Source organism: Hippoglossus stenolepis, chromosome 12 (genome assembly GCF_022539355.2).
Source record: "Hippoglossus stenolepis isolate QCI-W04-F060 chromosome 12, HSTE1.2, whole genome shotgun sequence".
Taxonomy (NCBI): domain Eukaryota; kingdom Metazoa; phylum Chordata; class Actinopteri; order Pleuronectiformes; family Pleuronectidae; genus Hippoglossus; species Hippoglossus stenolepis.
The window spans coordinates 13,084,049-13,099,489 of NC_061494.1; the positions used below are offsets into that span (position 1 = coordinate 13,084,049).

The 15,441-nt window shown below is 44.0% G+C and overlaps 1 protein-coding gene across 2 annotated transcripts in view; it reads left to right on the plus strand.

Annotated features, from left to right (window-relative positions):
- The first annotated feature begins 10,105 nt into the window (after positions 1 to 10,105).
- The window catches only part of LOC118118776 (Kv channel-interacting protein 2), a 95,177-nt gene continuing 89,841 nt past the window's right edge, over positions 10,106 to 15,441 (plus strand). Inside the window, exon 1 of one of the 2 annotated variants that reach the window (XM_035172089.2) lies at positions 10,106 to 10,426. In XM_035172089.2, the coding sequence (XP_035027980.1) occupies positions 10,354 to 10,426 (73 nt within the window). In that variant the 5' untranslated portion in view covers positions 10,106 to 10,353. The remainder of the gene's footprint in view (positions 10,427 to 15,441) is intronic. The other variant, XM_035172083.2, reaches the window with a different exon arrangement.

Consider the following 15,441-nt stretch of genomic DNA (forward strand, 5'->3'; position numbering starts at 1 on the left):
TAACTTCATTTAACTTTATTTTTCCTAAACTGACTTGAATTGAATGAAAATAGCAACAAAATTAGGACCAACCTATCACTTCAGCCCCCCCGTGAGCCTTAAAGGATAAATGATATATGTGGATGGATACAATGGATGGATTGTTGGATGGGTGTATGGAAATTGGGATGTGGTCATCCCTCTCCATCCAGTCTTCATCAAGCCCAAGTTTGTGGTTAAACATGCAGGGCAATATAAACAGTGGCAACATCCTTCTTCTTTTTTTACACTAAAATAACCATGTGTCCATAATCCCAAATTCAGACTACATGACTTTCTCAGTCATCAGATCATTGTGCAGTACTTTATCAAGATATTTATCCTGTTGGAACGGTATAGTCAGAAAAGCGACATGTGACCCCTATCAGTCCAGCAAACGTCCTGTTGTGTTAACCAAACGTGAGTTGGCGCCTTCAGTCAGACACTCTACATATACCCACACACACACTGACATTATCTTTTTCATCTGCTCTCCTCGCCATTGTTTCAGAGTTTGCCAGTGTGTTAGTATCCTTGTAATGGTACTTGATGCCTTGTGTCTTTTTTATGCCTCTGTGATGGTGACACCCAAGAAAATATCGTCAAATTTGGTACAAATGTTCAGTCGGACTACAGGATTAACTGATTATGTTATGGTGGTGAAAGGTCAAAGTTCAAGGCTGCTGTGACCTCACATAATGATTTTGCCTCTTGAATCTGATATCTTAAGACTGCCTTTAGGGAATTTGACTCTTGGATTCAAACCGGAACTGATACGATTTCAGTGGTAAAAGGTTACAGTGACCTAATATGAGTCTGGAAAAATAAATATTGACTGAAACTGCACTGCATTTCTGTTTCTCTGCTATTAAATAGCACCCTGACCTATGTCCGACCTCTTTATCTATAATTTGTTTCCCTGCTTGTGTGTGTGTGACTCTTGTCTCATCAGTGCTTATCCACCACCTCATCTCAGCATCAACTTTTCTCTGTGTGTGTGTGTACGTACATATGTGTATGTGTGACTGCTCCCCTTAACTCGTCATTCATTCCCGGGCCCATTCACCTCTCTCGGCTGACTGCGCATTGTTTTGGTTCAGGTTGGAGCCGCGTTTCTTTTCAGTACGTCGCAGCGACATCAACACTCATTACTTCAAGTGTTCGAAAGAATTGTGCAGGGGCTTCGGTCCCACTGAGAATGAAAGCTGTTGCCAAGATTAGCGGTAAGAGCTCTTCCTGACAATGATGTGTGGTGAATAAAGCAGAGGCTAATCCTCCCTCCATAGCTGTTGGCTGGATGGCCATTTATGGGTGGTTTGGCGGGTTGTGTTCTGTTTCCATCTCCTCTGTTAATCCGCAGGCAGCTGAAGTGGTTGATGAGACGCTTCAGCTCTTCTCAGTACATACACAAACAAAACCGCACATTCGCTGGTACCCGAGCTCAGCCTGAGCATAACGCACTCTGCATTGAAAAGCTTTTTATTTTATTTTGTCAGTGTGCGTGCGCCTGTGTTTATATATCGTGTGCGTGTGTGTGCACGTGCGTGTGTGTGTACTACATGTACATGGGAAGAAGCAATATCCTCCAGTATGAGTCACAGAGTGGAAATTAAAGCTTGGGATGATCCCTTCTTCAATAAGCAAACACTTCATTTTGACAGATCATTAACTAGACATTATCTTTCATTAGGCGCCTCTGCATTACTTATTCAACACCCATAGGACACACATGCACATGTACAAATGGAGGCAAATACGCAGATAACCCCTCCACACACACACACACACACACACACACACACCATAAGCCGAGCACTGATTGGATACAGTGCTTTAGAAACACCGAGCTGAGGACGATCTGCGTCGTCTGAGTTGAACCCTACAGGAACGTGTATCAGTCTCCATGTAGCTTCCTGCGGTTCGACTTATCTGCTTTATTAAACACTCAAATCAAATTTCTGTCTCCCCCATTCATCTCATTCATTGCCCACTGGTATGATAGCCCACTGATCTTACAGCCACTCTACAGATGGTCGGCGTAATTAGATTGACAATGAGTTTTACAGGAGAGAAGAGCCGGCGCGTGCTGCAGACGGCATCCTGATAAAAAAGAGGGACCCTCTTAAGAGCATCATGAGAGAGGAAATCATCGCACCGTGCAGCAGTAATTCCGATACACCCTCTCACAGTGGAGAGGGACTTGAGCTAAAACGGCAGCATTTCAAGCCTCCCCAATTTCCCTCCTCCTCTGCAATAGTATCAACGATACGACCTTTGCTGTGGCGTGAAAACAACCCTCTGGGAGGCATTAATGGGGCAGCACATTTCGGCGCTAGGGGCTGGGGCTGGGGCGGTTTCCGGCCCGCCAGACTCCATCCATCTGTCTGCTCTGTACATCGGTACTTTTCTGTTTGCTCTCTCAATCATATCCCGCACCTACCCGCCGGTCCCTGCTCTCCATCCATCTCCCTTAGCAGCTTTTTTTCTCCCCTGCCTGCACCTATAAAACCCATGCACCTGCTTCATCTAAGCACACCCCAGTGATCTATCAGAGGGCTTTTCCCTCCCTACTGAGGGCTATTTAGCTGTCCTCAACCAACGTAGGACAATTTGTTATTTTAAGTGTTTGTCCGACGTGTTCAGACTGTTTGCTCTGACGCTGCACCAATGATAAACGAGTGCAGTTTATGGAAAGACAATTTATTGCGCTAACAGATCAATGACACATCAGGGAAATAGGAAGTGATAATGAGATTGCCGTGAAAGAAAATATTGAATAGATAGAGGTTAAGGCTGTGATGAGATGTTGAAATAAATGGGATTCAGCAACATGTCTCCAATAGAAAAAAGTCTCCGCACTTTAATTCAACCTTTTTCTTTCCCCTCTATTGTCGGCTTTCACAGGCACGTGGACGACTTTAACTGGATTCTGTTCGCTTGGTTGCCGTCACTGCTTCAGTACACAAGCTCAGGTTGCACTGCCTTGATGAAAGCGCGCATACACACACCAGCACTGCTACAAGAACACGAGCGGCTGTGTTACCGCTCACACGGTGCCCATTTGAAAATCGACTGTTATTCCCTCTGGGAAACATCCCTGGGTGATAATAAAGTGAGGTTTATATGTTTCCAATCTTCTGTATTAGCTTTGGATTTCAATGACGCTCTCATCTGGGATTAGTGAAGTTAGAACGATACAATCAGGTTTCCAGGGGGACGGTCAGTTTGAGGTTTGTGGTTTGTGGTGTAAACAACACACTATTTGTCACGCAAACACTTTTCATTACTCTGGGGAAGCACAGGAGGTGTATGTACGTCAAAACACGTGCATACATGTGTTCACACAATGTGACTCTTAAATAGGAGTAATAGAGGTTGAAGTACCCAGTGTTAGGGACACATGTACTCTTTTTCCAAAAATTACTTAAACATCTTATACTATATTAATATTTGTTTTTTCTCATTCTTCTGTTTACTGCACTGAACTTTATTAGAGGAACACAGTAGAGATGACAGTAGAAAAGGAAAGAGAGAGATTAGATGTTACAAAGGGTTGGGAATGCTGGGGTTCAATGTTGGCTCATCAGTAATTGTCTTTTGAAAGAAATGTTACTTCATGAAAAAGTGTTTTTATGCTTCCAGTGGATGGAGCTATCCTGTTTTAAGGTTGTGCCTTTGCTGTACGTCGGTCCTTCAGTTTGTCCGTCCGTCCGTCCGTCCATCCATTGGTCCCTATCTTGTGAACACGATATCTCGAGAAAGCCTTGACGGAATTTCGTCAGATTTTATTCAAACGTTTTTCCACTTGTGAATGCATTATCTCAGGAACACTTCTAGGGAATTCTTTTAAATTTGGTACAACCGTTAACTTGGACTCACAGATGAACTGATTAGATTTGTGTGGTCAAAGTTCAAAAGGTATCAAAGGTAATGACGACTGATCGTGGCGAATAACGATGGCCTCACAAAACATGTTTTGCCTCTTGTACCTGATAAGTCTGCCTTTAGGGAATTACTTCATATTTTGACTAGTTGTCATTTGTACTCAAAGGTTAACTGATAAGACTTCAGGGGTCCAAGGTCACGTTGAGCTTTAATGAGTCTGGAAAAATGTATATGTTGACTGAAACTGCACTTGTTGGCGGAGGCATACAAACGCAGGCTGGTAATCCTTAATGAATGAATTTGCAAAGTCACAAATGAACGTATCAAAAACATTCAGTGAAAATTCAGCACTGAAAATCTCCAATGTCAAAATCCTGGACTTGACCTGAAAACATTCAACAGAACGATGACTTGTTTAGAAGATGTCCTGCTAATGTGCTTCTTCAGTATAAACTTACTGCCAGGACTCATAATAACAGCCCACTAACTCCACTCTGTTCATGTCATGACTGTATTTGAAAGAGGAATGTGACACATAGCAGGTGGATGATCTGTGCAAACACAAATTGTCTGCTGATTAACCATCATAGAGGTCACCTCCACATAATATGCTCCAGTTCGAATGTGTGTGGGCGTGTGAGTCTGTTTGTCTCCCGCTCCACAGAAATGACTCCACCGTCTGGACGGAGAGGACACGTCTGGAACGGACTGCGCAAGGACACGGCAGGAGAGAGAGGAAGATGGCAAAAAGGGGCAAAAAAAAAGAAAATTGAGGGGATATGAGAAGCGAGTGAGTCAGACAGAGAAAGTATGCACTTTACACTCATGAGTAATTCATACAGGTTTTCATTCTGCCTGGTTTTCTTCCGTCCAGGCCAGTAAACATGAAGAGATGCAACATTATTCAGCTGCTCTCGGTTGTGCACCAGACCTGAAACGCAAGCTGTATACATTGGAGTAAAGGCTGAAAAAGAAAATATGTTATAATTCTCAAATAACATCAAATTCATCACCCAGATGATGTGCTAGTTATGGCACGACTTTGTGTATATGTGTGTGTGTTTGTGTGTCACTGTCTCAGAGGGTGTCATCCCTAAGGCGAAAGGTGACGTCGGCAGCAGCAGCCCAGCTGACATCTGTCAAAATCTATCACAGGTTTTAAAGGCTTGCTGAGACAGCAAACGTATCTGGGGTCAGCTGTTAAGTTATACTTTTTTTCTTTCTTTCCTGAGACAGCATCAAGGAACAAAATAAAACCGATTACACACAAGTGTGATTAAAGGGGGAGAAATTTAGACGTGGAGAGCGATTCAGTCCGTGTTTTCTGAAGGTCATTGTGTACATCTCGCTCGGGGAGGTATGGAGGTGTCAGAAAGATAAATCAGAAGACAGGCGGAGATGGAGAGGGAGGGAGAGAGCGGACAGTGTACAGGCTTGATGAAAACAGACTGAACCGATTGCTGTAGGTTAAGATGGGAGCAAAGTGCTGAAAGGAAGAAGAGGATGAGGAGACGAGAGTGGAATGTAGAACTATAATTCCTTTAAAAGTTCATTTGAGGGTTGGAGACAGACCACAGCTGTGGTTAGTGGGACTATGTTAAAGATATGATACTAATCTCAATTGACGTTACATTATGAATATCTTTCTTTCTAGTACTCTTTATCTTATCAGCTTTACACTTGTTACGCTCTCGTCTAGGGGTGTAGGACCGCAACATAAAAACTCACAAGGACTTTACTGCCCCTTTCCCCAAAACCAAAATCACAACGCCTTCTAGGTGATTATAGAATGTGACAGTGACCATAAACAAACACACCAAGGTGAACCAAGGCCAAAACAATAAACAAAAGAAAACCAGCTTATCAGAAGAGAAAACACCTTCCTGCTACCTAGACCTAAGTGAAACAGAACAATCCCTAAGACATTTACCAAACCCTGACTTAAAGATAAAAAAAAAAATAGTAGTTCACCCCCCTGCAGTCTCTGTGCTATCTACAACTTAAGTGATGAATCCTATTTACAACAACTTCTACTGCAAACTACTCACAAACGCAATTTCAGGTTAAGAGTCACAAAAAAGGGTTAGAGGCCGGGTACAGAACCGGGATAGTGCTGCCAAGTCTCTGTCCCCGGAGCGCTGGCAAACCCCACAGAATTTAAACGGCAGGATGTTAAGGATGAGCCAACCAGCAGCCGACACCTCTCCAAGCCGAGCCCACGCATCCGGCCAGTGGACGCATGTGTTAGATGCAAGCTAAGCATTCCACCTTCAATGTCAAAGTTGTGCCTTTGTTGTTATAATCGCGATACAAAATTCTCGCGCGTTTATATACATTTATAAAGCTACATGTGCAGAGCAACACAAAGTTACTGAAGACAAACAATCAAATTCGTTTAAACTGACAAGGGTGTTGAACATTCATTGTTTTTTTTGGTGACCTTCGCTATTTGTTAATGAACGACTGAGTGTGTGTCTGGGTGCTCTGCGTGTGTGTAGGTCTCTGTTTGGGTGTGTGCGCGAGTCTCACTGGACGTCATCAATCAGTCACTCAGCCAGTATTGGCTGTGGGACTGAGGCCGCTTTGACAGCTCCGTGCTGGAGGTCGCTGGCTGCGGTGAATAATGAATCCAAGTGTCATTTAGACGTTTGAAGTGCTTTTTAATGCTGCTTAACAAGGAGGGTTTCCTTTCTGCTTGGTGATGCTCGGTGATTTGAAATACCATCAGCGACTGCTGCTTCTAAATTAATCCCTCTTATTCCATCTTTTCTGCTGAGGTGCAGAATTGTTCTGGCAAATGATCTTTATGTCTCTTTTTTCCCCCCCAGTGATCCTGAGAAAACTGAAAATATTGAAACATTGTATTTGAAAAGATTTATAAAGCTTTGCATTGAACATTCCTGTATTGTTTGGCTGTTGCAGGATGTGACATAATGATTCTGTTTGGCATCACACACACACACACACACACACACACACACACACACACACACACACACACACACACACACACACACACACACGTACACAGCTCTTGGTTTGGGGATCCCAGAGTTTTGTGCTATTAATATTCTCACAGCAGTTTTGCCAAGGACAGGGGACTAACCTTGGGGTTGCAGTGGGAGCCAGAAGGTGCATCTCAGTAGTTTAATGAGTCTTACTCCCCCTCCTCCCATCTGCATTCTTGTCCTCCTCTACTTTCACATCAGAATTTTTCGATAAACCACTTGCAGACGCCAACAACATAACCTGTGTGTCCACGTGTCTGAGCTTCTGAGTAGGTGTGAATAATCCGGTTACAAGGTGGTGGAGGGTTTATGGGTAGAGTGGGATTACAAAGCTAATTCTGGCTTGATTTGAATGAAGTTGCAATGTGCTGCTACCCCTCACATGAACACCGACGAGGAGTTTTTATGTTGAGTTTTGTATATGATGATATGGTGTGGGTACATGTTCCAGAGAGAGGATTCGTGATGGTTTATGGCTGAATTGGATCACAGACTTGAATCCCAATAAAAAAGATATCAGGTCAACAACAGTCGTTTTATTGTTGTAAGAGTAGGTGAACTGTCAGAAATGATCTCGGAGCAGAAGCATGAAAAGACGACTCTTGTTCTTAATGTTCTGTGGTGTTGACGACGTGGATACAAACAACATGTAGTGAAGACAACAACAGCAGACCCTGCTACCCAGCTGGCATCATGCCATGTGTCTGCAATTCTGTTCTAAAATACAACAAGGTCACTGCAAAGCTGCGACATGCGCACGTCCACATAGGTTTGTCTAGAAGACCCCACTGCTGACCCCTGCAGTTACAGACAGCCCCCTCATCAATGACTTGCCGATTCACTCTATTTTGGCGGTGAATCACTAAATCCCCTCTCACTCACCGTGCATCGATCTCCCCACTTCCCCTATCCTTCATTCTCGCACACTCCTCCTCGCCTTCATTTCGAATCCCCCTCTCCTTGTCTCCTTTCATTTACCACACACTGAAATCCAATCGCTACCCAATCGTCCGTATCTGTGAAATATTTTGTTGGTATTAGATGACAGAAAGAGCAGGCTTTGTGATTATTGTGAGCCTGCCTCTGCTTACTGGCAGCATGCAGGGTTCAAATGAGGCTTAGCGGGGGGAACATCCAACTCCTCGTGACCTGAACTCCTCTCTGCTCTTCACCTCCTCTCTTTTCCAGTCATACTTTACACGAAAAATGTAAAGAATCACACATAAAGCAACCATATAGGCATCTGTATGGTAATGAGACTTGTAGCCAGGGTACTGGATGACATAATGTGTTTGTCCACTCACTGCTCCTTCAGCCTAAATAAGCGAAGCCAAGACAGGCAACGTGAGTTATGGTCAGGTGCAGGCGGCAAAAAGCCAAACCTGGTCTGAAGTGTAGACAAAGATAGACGACATGACTGCTCCCCAAAAGTGAAAAATTATCTCGATCACCCTCTGATGGCTGGCTGCAGTTTAGGTCATAAACCCTGCCTCCTCCACATTAATAGATGGGACGCTGACCAAACCAAAAAGTACACATTGACGTTTCTCAAATATGGCTTCTGTCATTCTAGGTAGTTCTTTTAACAGTGATGTTTAGTCAACTGTTCATTTTTCTGTGAAGTTTGGTTTTGATTATTTATTTGATGCTCTAAAAATGTTAAGAACATATTATCAAGATAGTAATATGTGCCTACAAAGACAGATACAGAGTGTGCATACAGTTTGTTTGTGTACAGCCCTCTATGACCCATAACCCATTAAGTTTTGCTCTGGATTCGCATTTGTGGGCAGACCTAGGCCTTGGTGGAGATATGTTCTAAACAGTGCCATTCAAGTTGGATAGCTATTGGATTTTGAAAATGGAGTCTGAACGCACTGACTCGGGGGGAAAAGGACACACAAACTTTTTGCACAATTTCAACATTAAGTGTTTCTGCTTTTGTCAATGTTGAGTCTATTGTAAACAACATGACCTCCATGGCTGACCTCTGTCTCATACAGAACACAAACATTCACAACACACTTATAACCACATGGTAACAGGAAGGTCAAGGGCTACATGACCTGAACATTTGCATGCAGACATTATCGGACTGGGAGAGACATGTGTGCTTGAATGGGAATTTCCGTGACAGATATGACACTGGAGGCAGTCCCATCGGAGGACAAACAACCTTTCAGTGACATGTCCGATTCAGAGGTCAACTGACTCCTGAGAGAGCAGGAGGAAAGACTGAGCCGAGCCGTGAATGAGAAGGGAATCTAATACCCGTGACACTACAGTTCATGCCCTTCCTTCAGCAGGGGTCACAGGGCATGAACATCTAAATAGAAAAGCCTACAGACAACAAACACAACTGTTCCTGCAGATTTCATGCTCCAAATAAATGAATGAATGGATGCACAGAAGGAATGGTGAGCGTTATTGATGCAAGCCCTGACATAATGAGGAAAAACATGGCATCAAAGACAGATTGCTCAACAGATTGTGACCGAATGTCATAGTGTGATTTAGGCATGCAGAAGTGAGGCAAAGACGACTGAGAGGGGAGAGAAGAAGGAAGAAAGGGAGAAAAAAGGAAGAGATACAAGGCTTCCCAGAGCCATGTGAGTATTTATAGATCAGATATAGTCAGAACCTCTGCCTGGCAGCAGCAGTGTGCTCCTTGTTGCTCCTGCCGATGTCTCTGTGCACATCTGACACGGCTCTGACTCAATGGAGAACATTAGGGAAGATGTGATGGTAATATTAATGGCAGGGGAGGATGGATGGATGGATGAATGAATGAATGATTAAGACACATGTTTGGAAATTCCCTATTATCATATTCTTATTTTGATCATTTTTGTCTCCAAAAAGTGTCCAAATCAATGTTTATTTCAAAGATGTGTCTCTCTCGCTCCCTGGGCTTGTCTGTGTTTGGTTTTAGTAACTATAGTTGAGATAGAGTCTCTTGGAAATCAATTTAAGTCAATATTATGTCCTCTGAAGTCATGGAGACACAACTATGTGTGTGTGTGCGTGTGTGTGTGTGTGTGTGTGCTCGTAAGTGTGTAAGTGTGCGTGTGTGTTTGCGCGTGTGTGTGCGTGCGCGCCAGCCCGAGTGAGAGTCGCTACACCATAAGCGCGCTTGGTTCACTCAGCTCCTGGATGCCGAGAGCGCACACGGAGACTCAGACACGGGGAACTGCGACTTAAATGAGTCTCTCTCTCTCTCTCTCTCTCTCTCTCTTTTCCCCGTCTCTCTCTCTTTCTCTCTCTCTCCCTCTCTCTCTTTTCTTTACCTCAAACCAAACATGACTCGTTAACGGTTAAATACCTGTAGCCATCCTCCGCGAGGGCGCACGACAGATCCACTGTTAAATCTTTTCCACAAACATCGTAACATATCGGCTGTCCTCGCACAGTTCCACATTCCGGCGCGCAGCAGGGTTGGAAAATGAAGGCGAAAAACCGTGACCAAAGCCTGTCGGACTCCAGAGAGCTGGACGGGTCCTATGATCAGCTAACGGGTGAGTGAGGCACCGGTGGATGTTGTGCGTTTGCCTGCAAGTGTATATATATATAAAAAAGATTGAATATGTCAGGCTGATGATCTGTAAGGAACTCGGTCCAACCTATAACTGAACAAGTGGCACAACTTGTTCACCCCCTTAGGAAAAAGAACTGATCTATATCGTGCTTCGATGGATATTGGCAGATTCATTTTGTTGTCGCGCGCCACCGCAAGTTATATTCAAGTTTATATCATCTTTACTTTCATTTTCAGCTTCCATGGTAGCACACATTCACCGTCTTATTCTTGGAGCTGCTGAGTTTCCACACTTAAGTAGAGCACAGTTCTTTTTTCTAAAGGGATAAAAAAAAGACAGACATATTGAATCTTTTTTTAATGTCAGTGTTGCATGTCGATATGCGTAAGTGGTGCGTAATGGTAATGATCGTGAATCATGCAAATTGGTGACAACTGTGTGTGTCTGCGTGCGTGTGTGTGCGTACGTGCGTGCGTGGGTGTGTGCCTGTGTGCCTGCGCTGACCTGGCTCATGTATGGGAGACCACCTTTATCATCGCTGTCTTGACTGTTTGCTCTTCTGGGGCAGAGAACACCAGCTGGTGTCCAAACTGAGCTGCTGTGGATATGAATTAAGGCAGAAATCCCTCACATCATCTCTCTGAGCTTTACCTGAAGTGCTGGTCTGTGGTTCAACGATGGCCTGATGTTCTTTGCCAGCACAGCAAACATGTGAGGGGACACTTGATGCCGTGTGGATTTTTCAAGCTAGGGAAATTCTGTGCGTAATTTGGTTTGCAAGTGTGGTTTTTGTGCGTCCTTCCTTCCCATATCTCCTCATGTGCGGGTGTAATTGATTCCACTCAGTACAGATGAGACTTGACACTCATCACTTTTTATAGCGTTATAATGAACCCACTCATTGAGCCTGACAGACAGGCACAAATATACCTGGTGGTTTATATGCACTCCTCTGAGAGCTGAACACTCTCCGGAGGTGTTTTCCCTGACATCAAATCCTTCCACTGTCACATTACAGCCCGTAGCTCTCCCTGCTCATGAGAAAGCACCGTTTGCTTGTTAAGTGCCAGCTGCCTTAATAAAATGCTCGCTTCTATGCCTGAACACATCTCAGGCCTGCAGAGGGAAGTTGTGCCAGGCCAGACAGCTGTGTGCCTCCAGCTCCACGGGGACACTGGAATCTCATTTGCACTGGTCCACGCATTAGCAGCTAAGCAGTGGGTTCTGTCACATATTTAATACATCCCAAATTACGCAATGATTGCAAGGTGTCTGTCTGTGTGTGTGTGTGTGTCTGTGTGTGTGTGTGCGTGTGCAACAGCCATGCAGTGTGTGGGTATCTTCGGCTGGATTTCTCTGGATGTTTTTGTGTGTATAGCATGTGGGTATGTGCAGTGTGTGTGTGGGTGAGTTAAGAAGCTCACTTTTCTACCCTCCACTGTTTTAAAGTTTAAAAAGAATCAACATAGAAAGAACCCCGCTGAGTCCATAAGCATCCATCAGGCTTTACAACCCTACATATGGGTTGTGTAGGTCACGTTGACAAACCCACACTGTGCTCAGCGTCACGCTCGCAGAGACAGAAGCTCTCCACAACACACCTCAGCACTTTGACTGTTCTTTTGTCCTTTGCAACTTCACCTTTGGGTTCTGTAATCAGTTGACACACACCCGATATGAGGTGGATGAAGGACGATTAGCAAATGTGACGGTGGATGAGATGAAACTTGCTTCACCTGTAATCGCTTCAGAAGAATCTGGAGTTTCCTCTCCTTTGACATTTCATCTCCTCCCCTGTTTTCAGTTATGTTGAAATGCCCCCTTGTGTCTGTCCACATGAAATCATATTGCTTTTTTAATAAGGGGGGAGAGAGAGAGAGAGAGGGACTAAGTCATTCAGTGTGGCAGAGCAATTTACTCCTGGCATCCTTTTTAATGACTTGCTCAAAGCTGTGAATCGCATGGTTAATTCATCTTTGTGAGACCCTGTCAACTTTAAAACATACTTAGCCCTGATAGTTTGCATGCTTATTAAGGCTGGCTCCTGCCCATAAGAGTCTGTGTAATGAAGATGTGATGCAGCTAAATACTGCTGCTCATTTGTTTACTGTATTTTTCCGATTAGGCAAGCAGCTGACTGTAGAGTGATTCGTTGTATTGCCGTGTGTGTGTGTGTGAGAGGGTGTGTGTGTGTGTGTGTGTGTGTGTGTGTGTGTGTGTGTGTGTGTGTGTGTGTGTGTGTGAGGGTGTGTCTGTGTGATTGATAGAAATCGAGAGAGCAGGTAACCAGTGATTTTGTGTGCAAACCACTAAGATGAACAAGTGAACAGTGTGATGTGAGTGTAAGACTTGTGAGAATGGATTCTTAAGTGGGTTTTTGTGTGGGAAGGACAGGTGAGTCATTCTCCTTACTTACATGCAACTTGTGTGTGTGTGTGTGTGTGTGTGTGTGTGTGTGTGTGTGTGTGTGTGTGTGTGTGTGTGTGTGTGTGTGTGTGTGTGTGTGTGTGTGTGTGTGTGTGTGTGTGTGTGAGAGAGAGACAGAAAGAGAGCGAGAGAGAGAGCGAAAGCGTGTGTGTGCACTCAAAGCAAAGCTGACCTGTGTTGCTTAAAGCTAGTGTGGGCGATGTCCAATCACCATTTGAGTGAAATGTAACCCTCTAGAAATAACTCCCTCTCAACCTGCTACATTGTACTGAAGTGCACCCCACTGTGTGTGTGTGTGTGTGTGTGTGTGTGTGTGTGTCGGAGTGTGTGCATGTGTCGGAGTGTGTGCTGTAGCCTGGCATTCCCCGTTGTGTTTAAGAGCACTGGCTGAGAGATGAGAGGTAATTATAGAAGCGTGGTGCAGTAATCTCCTCTTCCACCTCACAAGCCAAACTCAAGAGGAATCATATCACCTACACACACACACACACACACACACACACACACACACACACACACACACACACACACACACACACACACACTCACACACACAATGGCTTCTCTCCATATATTCATAAGCCGCTATTATCTCAACCTTGTCATTATTCCTTCTTCTCCACTTCAAGTCTATATTTTTATAAAAGGCTAAATCAGTAGTTGTTCTGCCGATGATCCATTTGATCCGTGTGATACTCGTGGTGTTCATCATCTCATGTATTGATGAAGAAGGCTGATTTATTTAATGTATTAAGAATTTCAACAAAATCATTTTTAGATATATCAACATTTGCATCGTGCACAAGTTTGTTTTTCTGCCTCTTTGCTCCATTAATATGATTTTTGGATGGTTGGTTCTTTTTAACTTAATACATCAAATGATCTACCGATTCCGAACTCCTCCGAACTCCTTTCAACCCCTTATTTCTTATTTTTCATCAATTGTCAATAGTTAAACCATTCGTGTAATAACATCTCAGTGTAGAGGGATATCTAAAACCACTTTTATGAGAATCTCTTTTGTATTTAGTGGTAGAATGATTAGTCAATCGACAGGAAGATAATCTGCAGCAGTTATAAATTTGATTAATAATGTAATTCATCTTTAAAGCTTGACTGGTTCCAGCTTCTCTCATATGAATATTTCAAGGTTTTCTTTGTCCTCTATGATAATAAATCAAATAATTGTGATGGATAACTCTGTGATGGATACAAATTACTCAAGATAACAGTAAATTAAAGTTTATTTCTGAGACCATCAGATAGACGACAAACAGTGTGTTGTTATTGCATAAGTGTTTGGAAGAAGGCATAGATATCCACCTCATGTTTAACTGGGTACTGTATCTGCTCCTGGCAAAGTGAGCTGATCGCCCACTTCCCAACAGTCAGCACGATGGATGCAATGCTCACACACTCAGGCTGGTAACTTCAAGTTTGCACGCACGCACGCACACGCACACACACACACACACACACACACACACACACACACACACACACACACACACACACACACACACACACACACACACACATTGTTAAATGTTAAAATCGTTAAATCTGTCTGGGCTGTAACGTTTCATCGAGCAGTTTCTTTTCTCACACACAGATTTTGATTAGCGATGTTAAACATTGGCATTTAGAACCATGTCAGCCTTAATGTCAGGAAAAACCTGACCACCATACAGGGTTAGGTAACGGAGACGGTATTAGCTGGTGTGGAAGTCACATGACGCACACACCTCCGCTGACTGAGGAGGAGAAGAAATATCATAATTTACAATTCCAAGACTGAAGCGATTGCGGGACAAAGATTGCCTTCATAATTGAGTCTGTCAGAGGGAGTTTAGCCTTGAGTCACCTTCCCGGCATTGCAGCTTTTGCCGCATCTAGAATCATAATGGCCTCTGGCACTAATTAAAAGCCGTGATTTAACGTGTCATCTGATGTGCCGGGACATGTGTGACATAGAGCGCCTCATCAGCGATCCTCCTCTGGGTTCTTCGGGGCCCGGGTTCCTTCTGGAAGTGCCAGAATTGCTGATGTGAAATGACTGGATCCTTGCATGGAGGAGTGCCAGGAGTGGTTCACTTAGGCTTATCTGTCACATTGGTAATATCACCGATGGAGGGAAAGAGGGAAAGGAAGGAGGAGGGTAGGAAAAAATGAAAGACAGGGAAGCAGGGAAGGTGCAAAAGAAGGACAGGAGCAATGTGCAAGATGATGAACTGGCTTGCATTTTTTCCAGGCAAATCCCGGTGATGCGCTTTGGTAGTCTGGAGGTGTTGTTTGTCCTAGTACAGAACCTCTTCCTGTCACTCCAGTCCTGTTAATGCTCAGCTCCCATCCATCAGTATAGTTGTAATGATGCAGGATCTGCCCACCTGAGACCCTGAGACATTCAGATATGTGCCCCTTGACGTGAAGTGCACACGTAGAAATGAAGACGTTGACGTATCTGCCCCTCCCCGCGTCTCTTCTTGCCACTATATATCCTCCACTATATTTCTAAATAATCTGACTGACAGTCCCCACTTAGGCTGCACTCTCATGCTCTCTCTTTC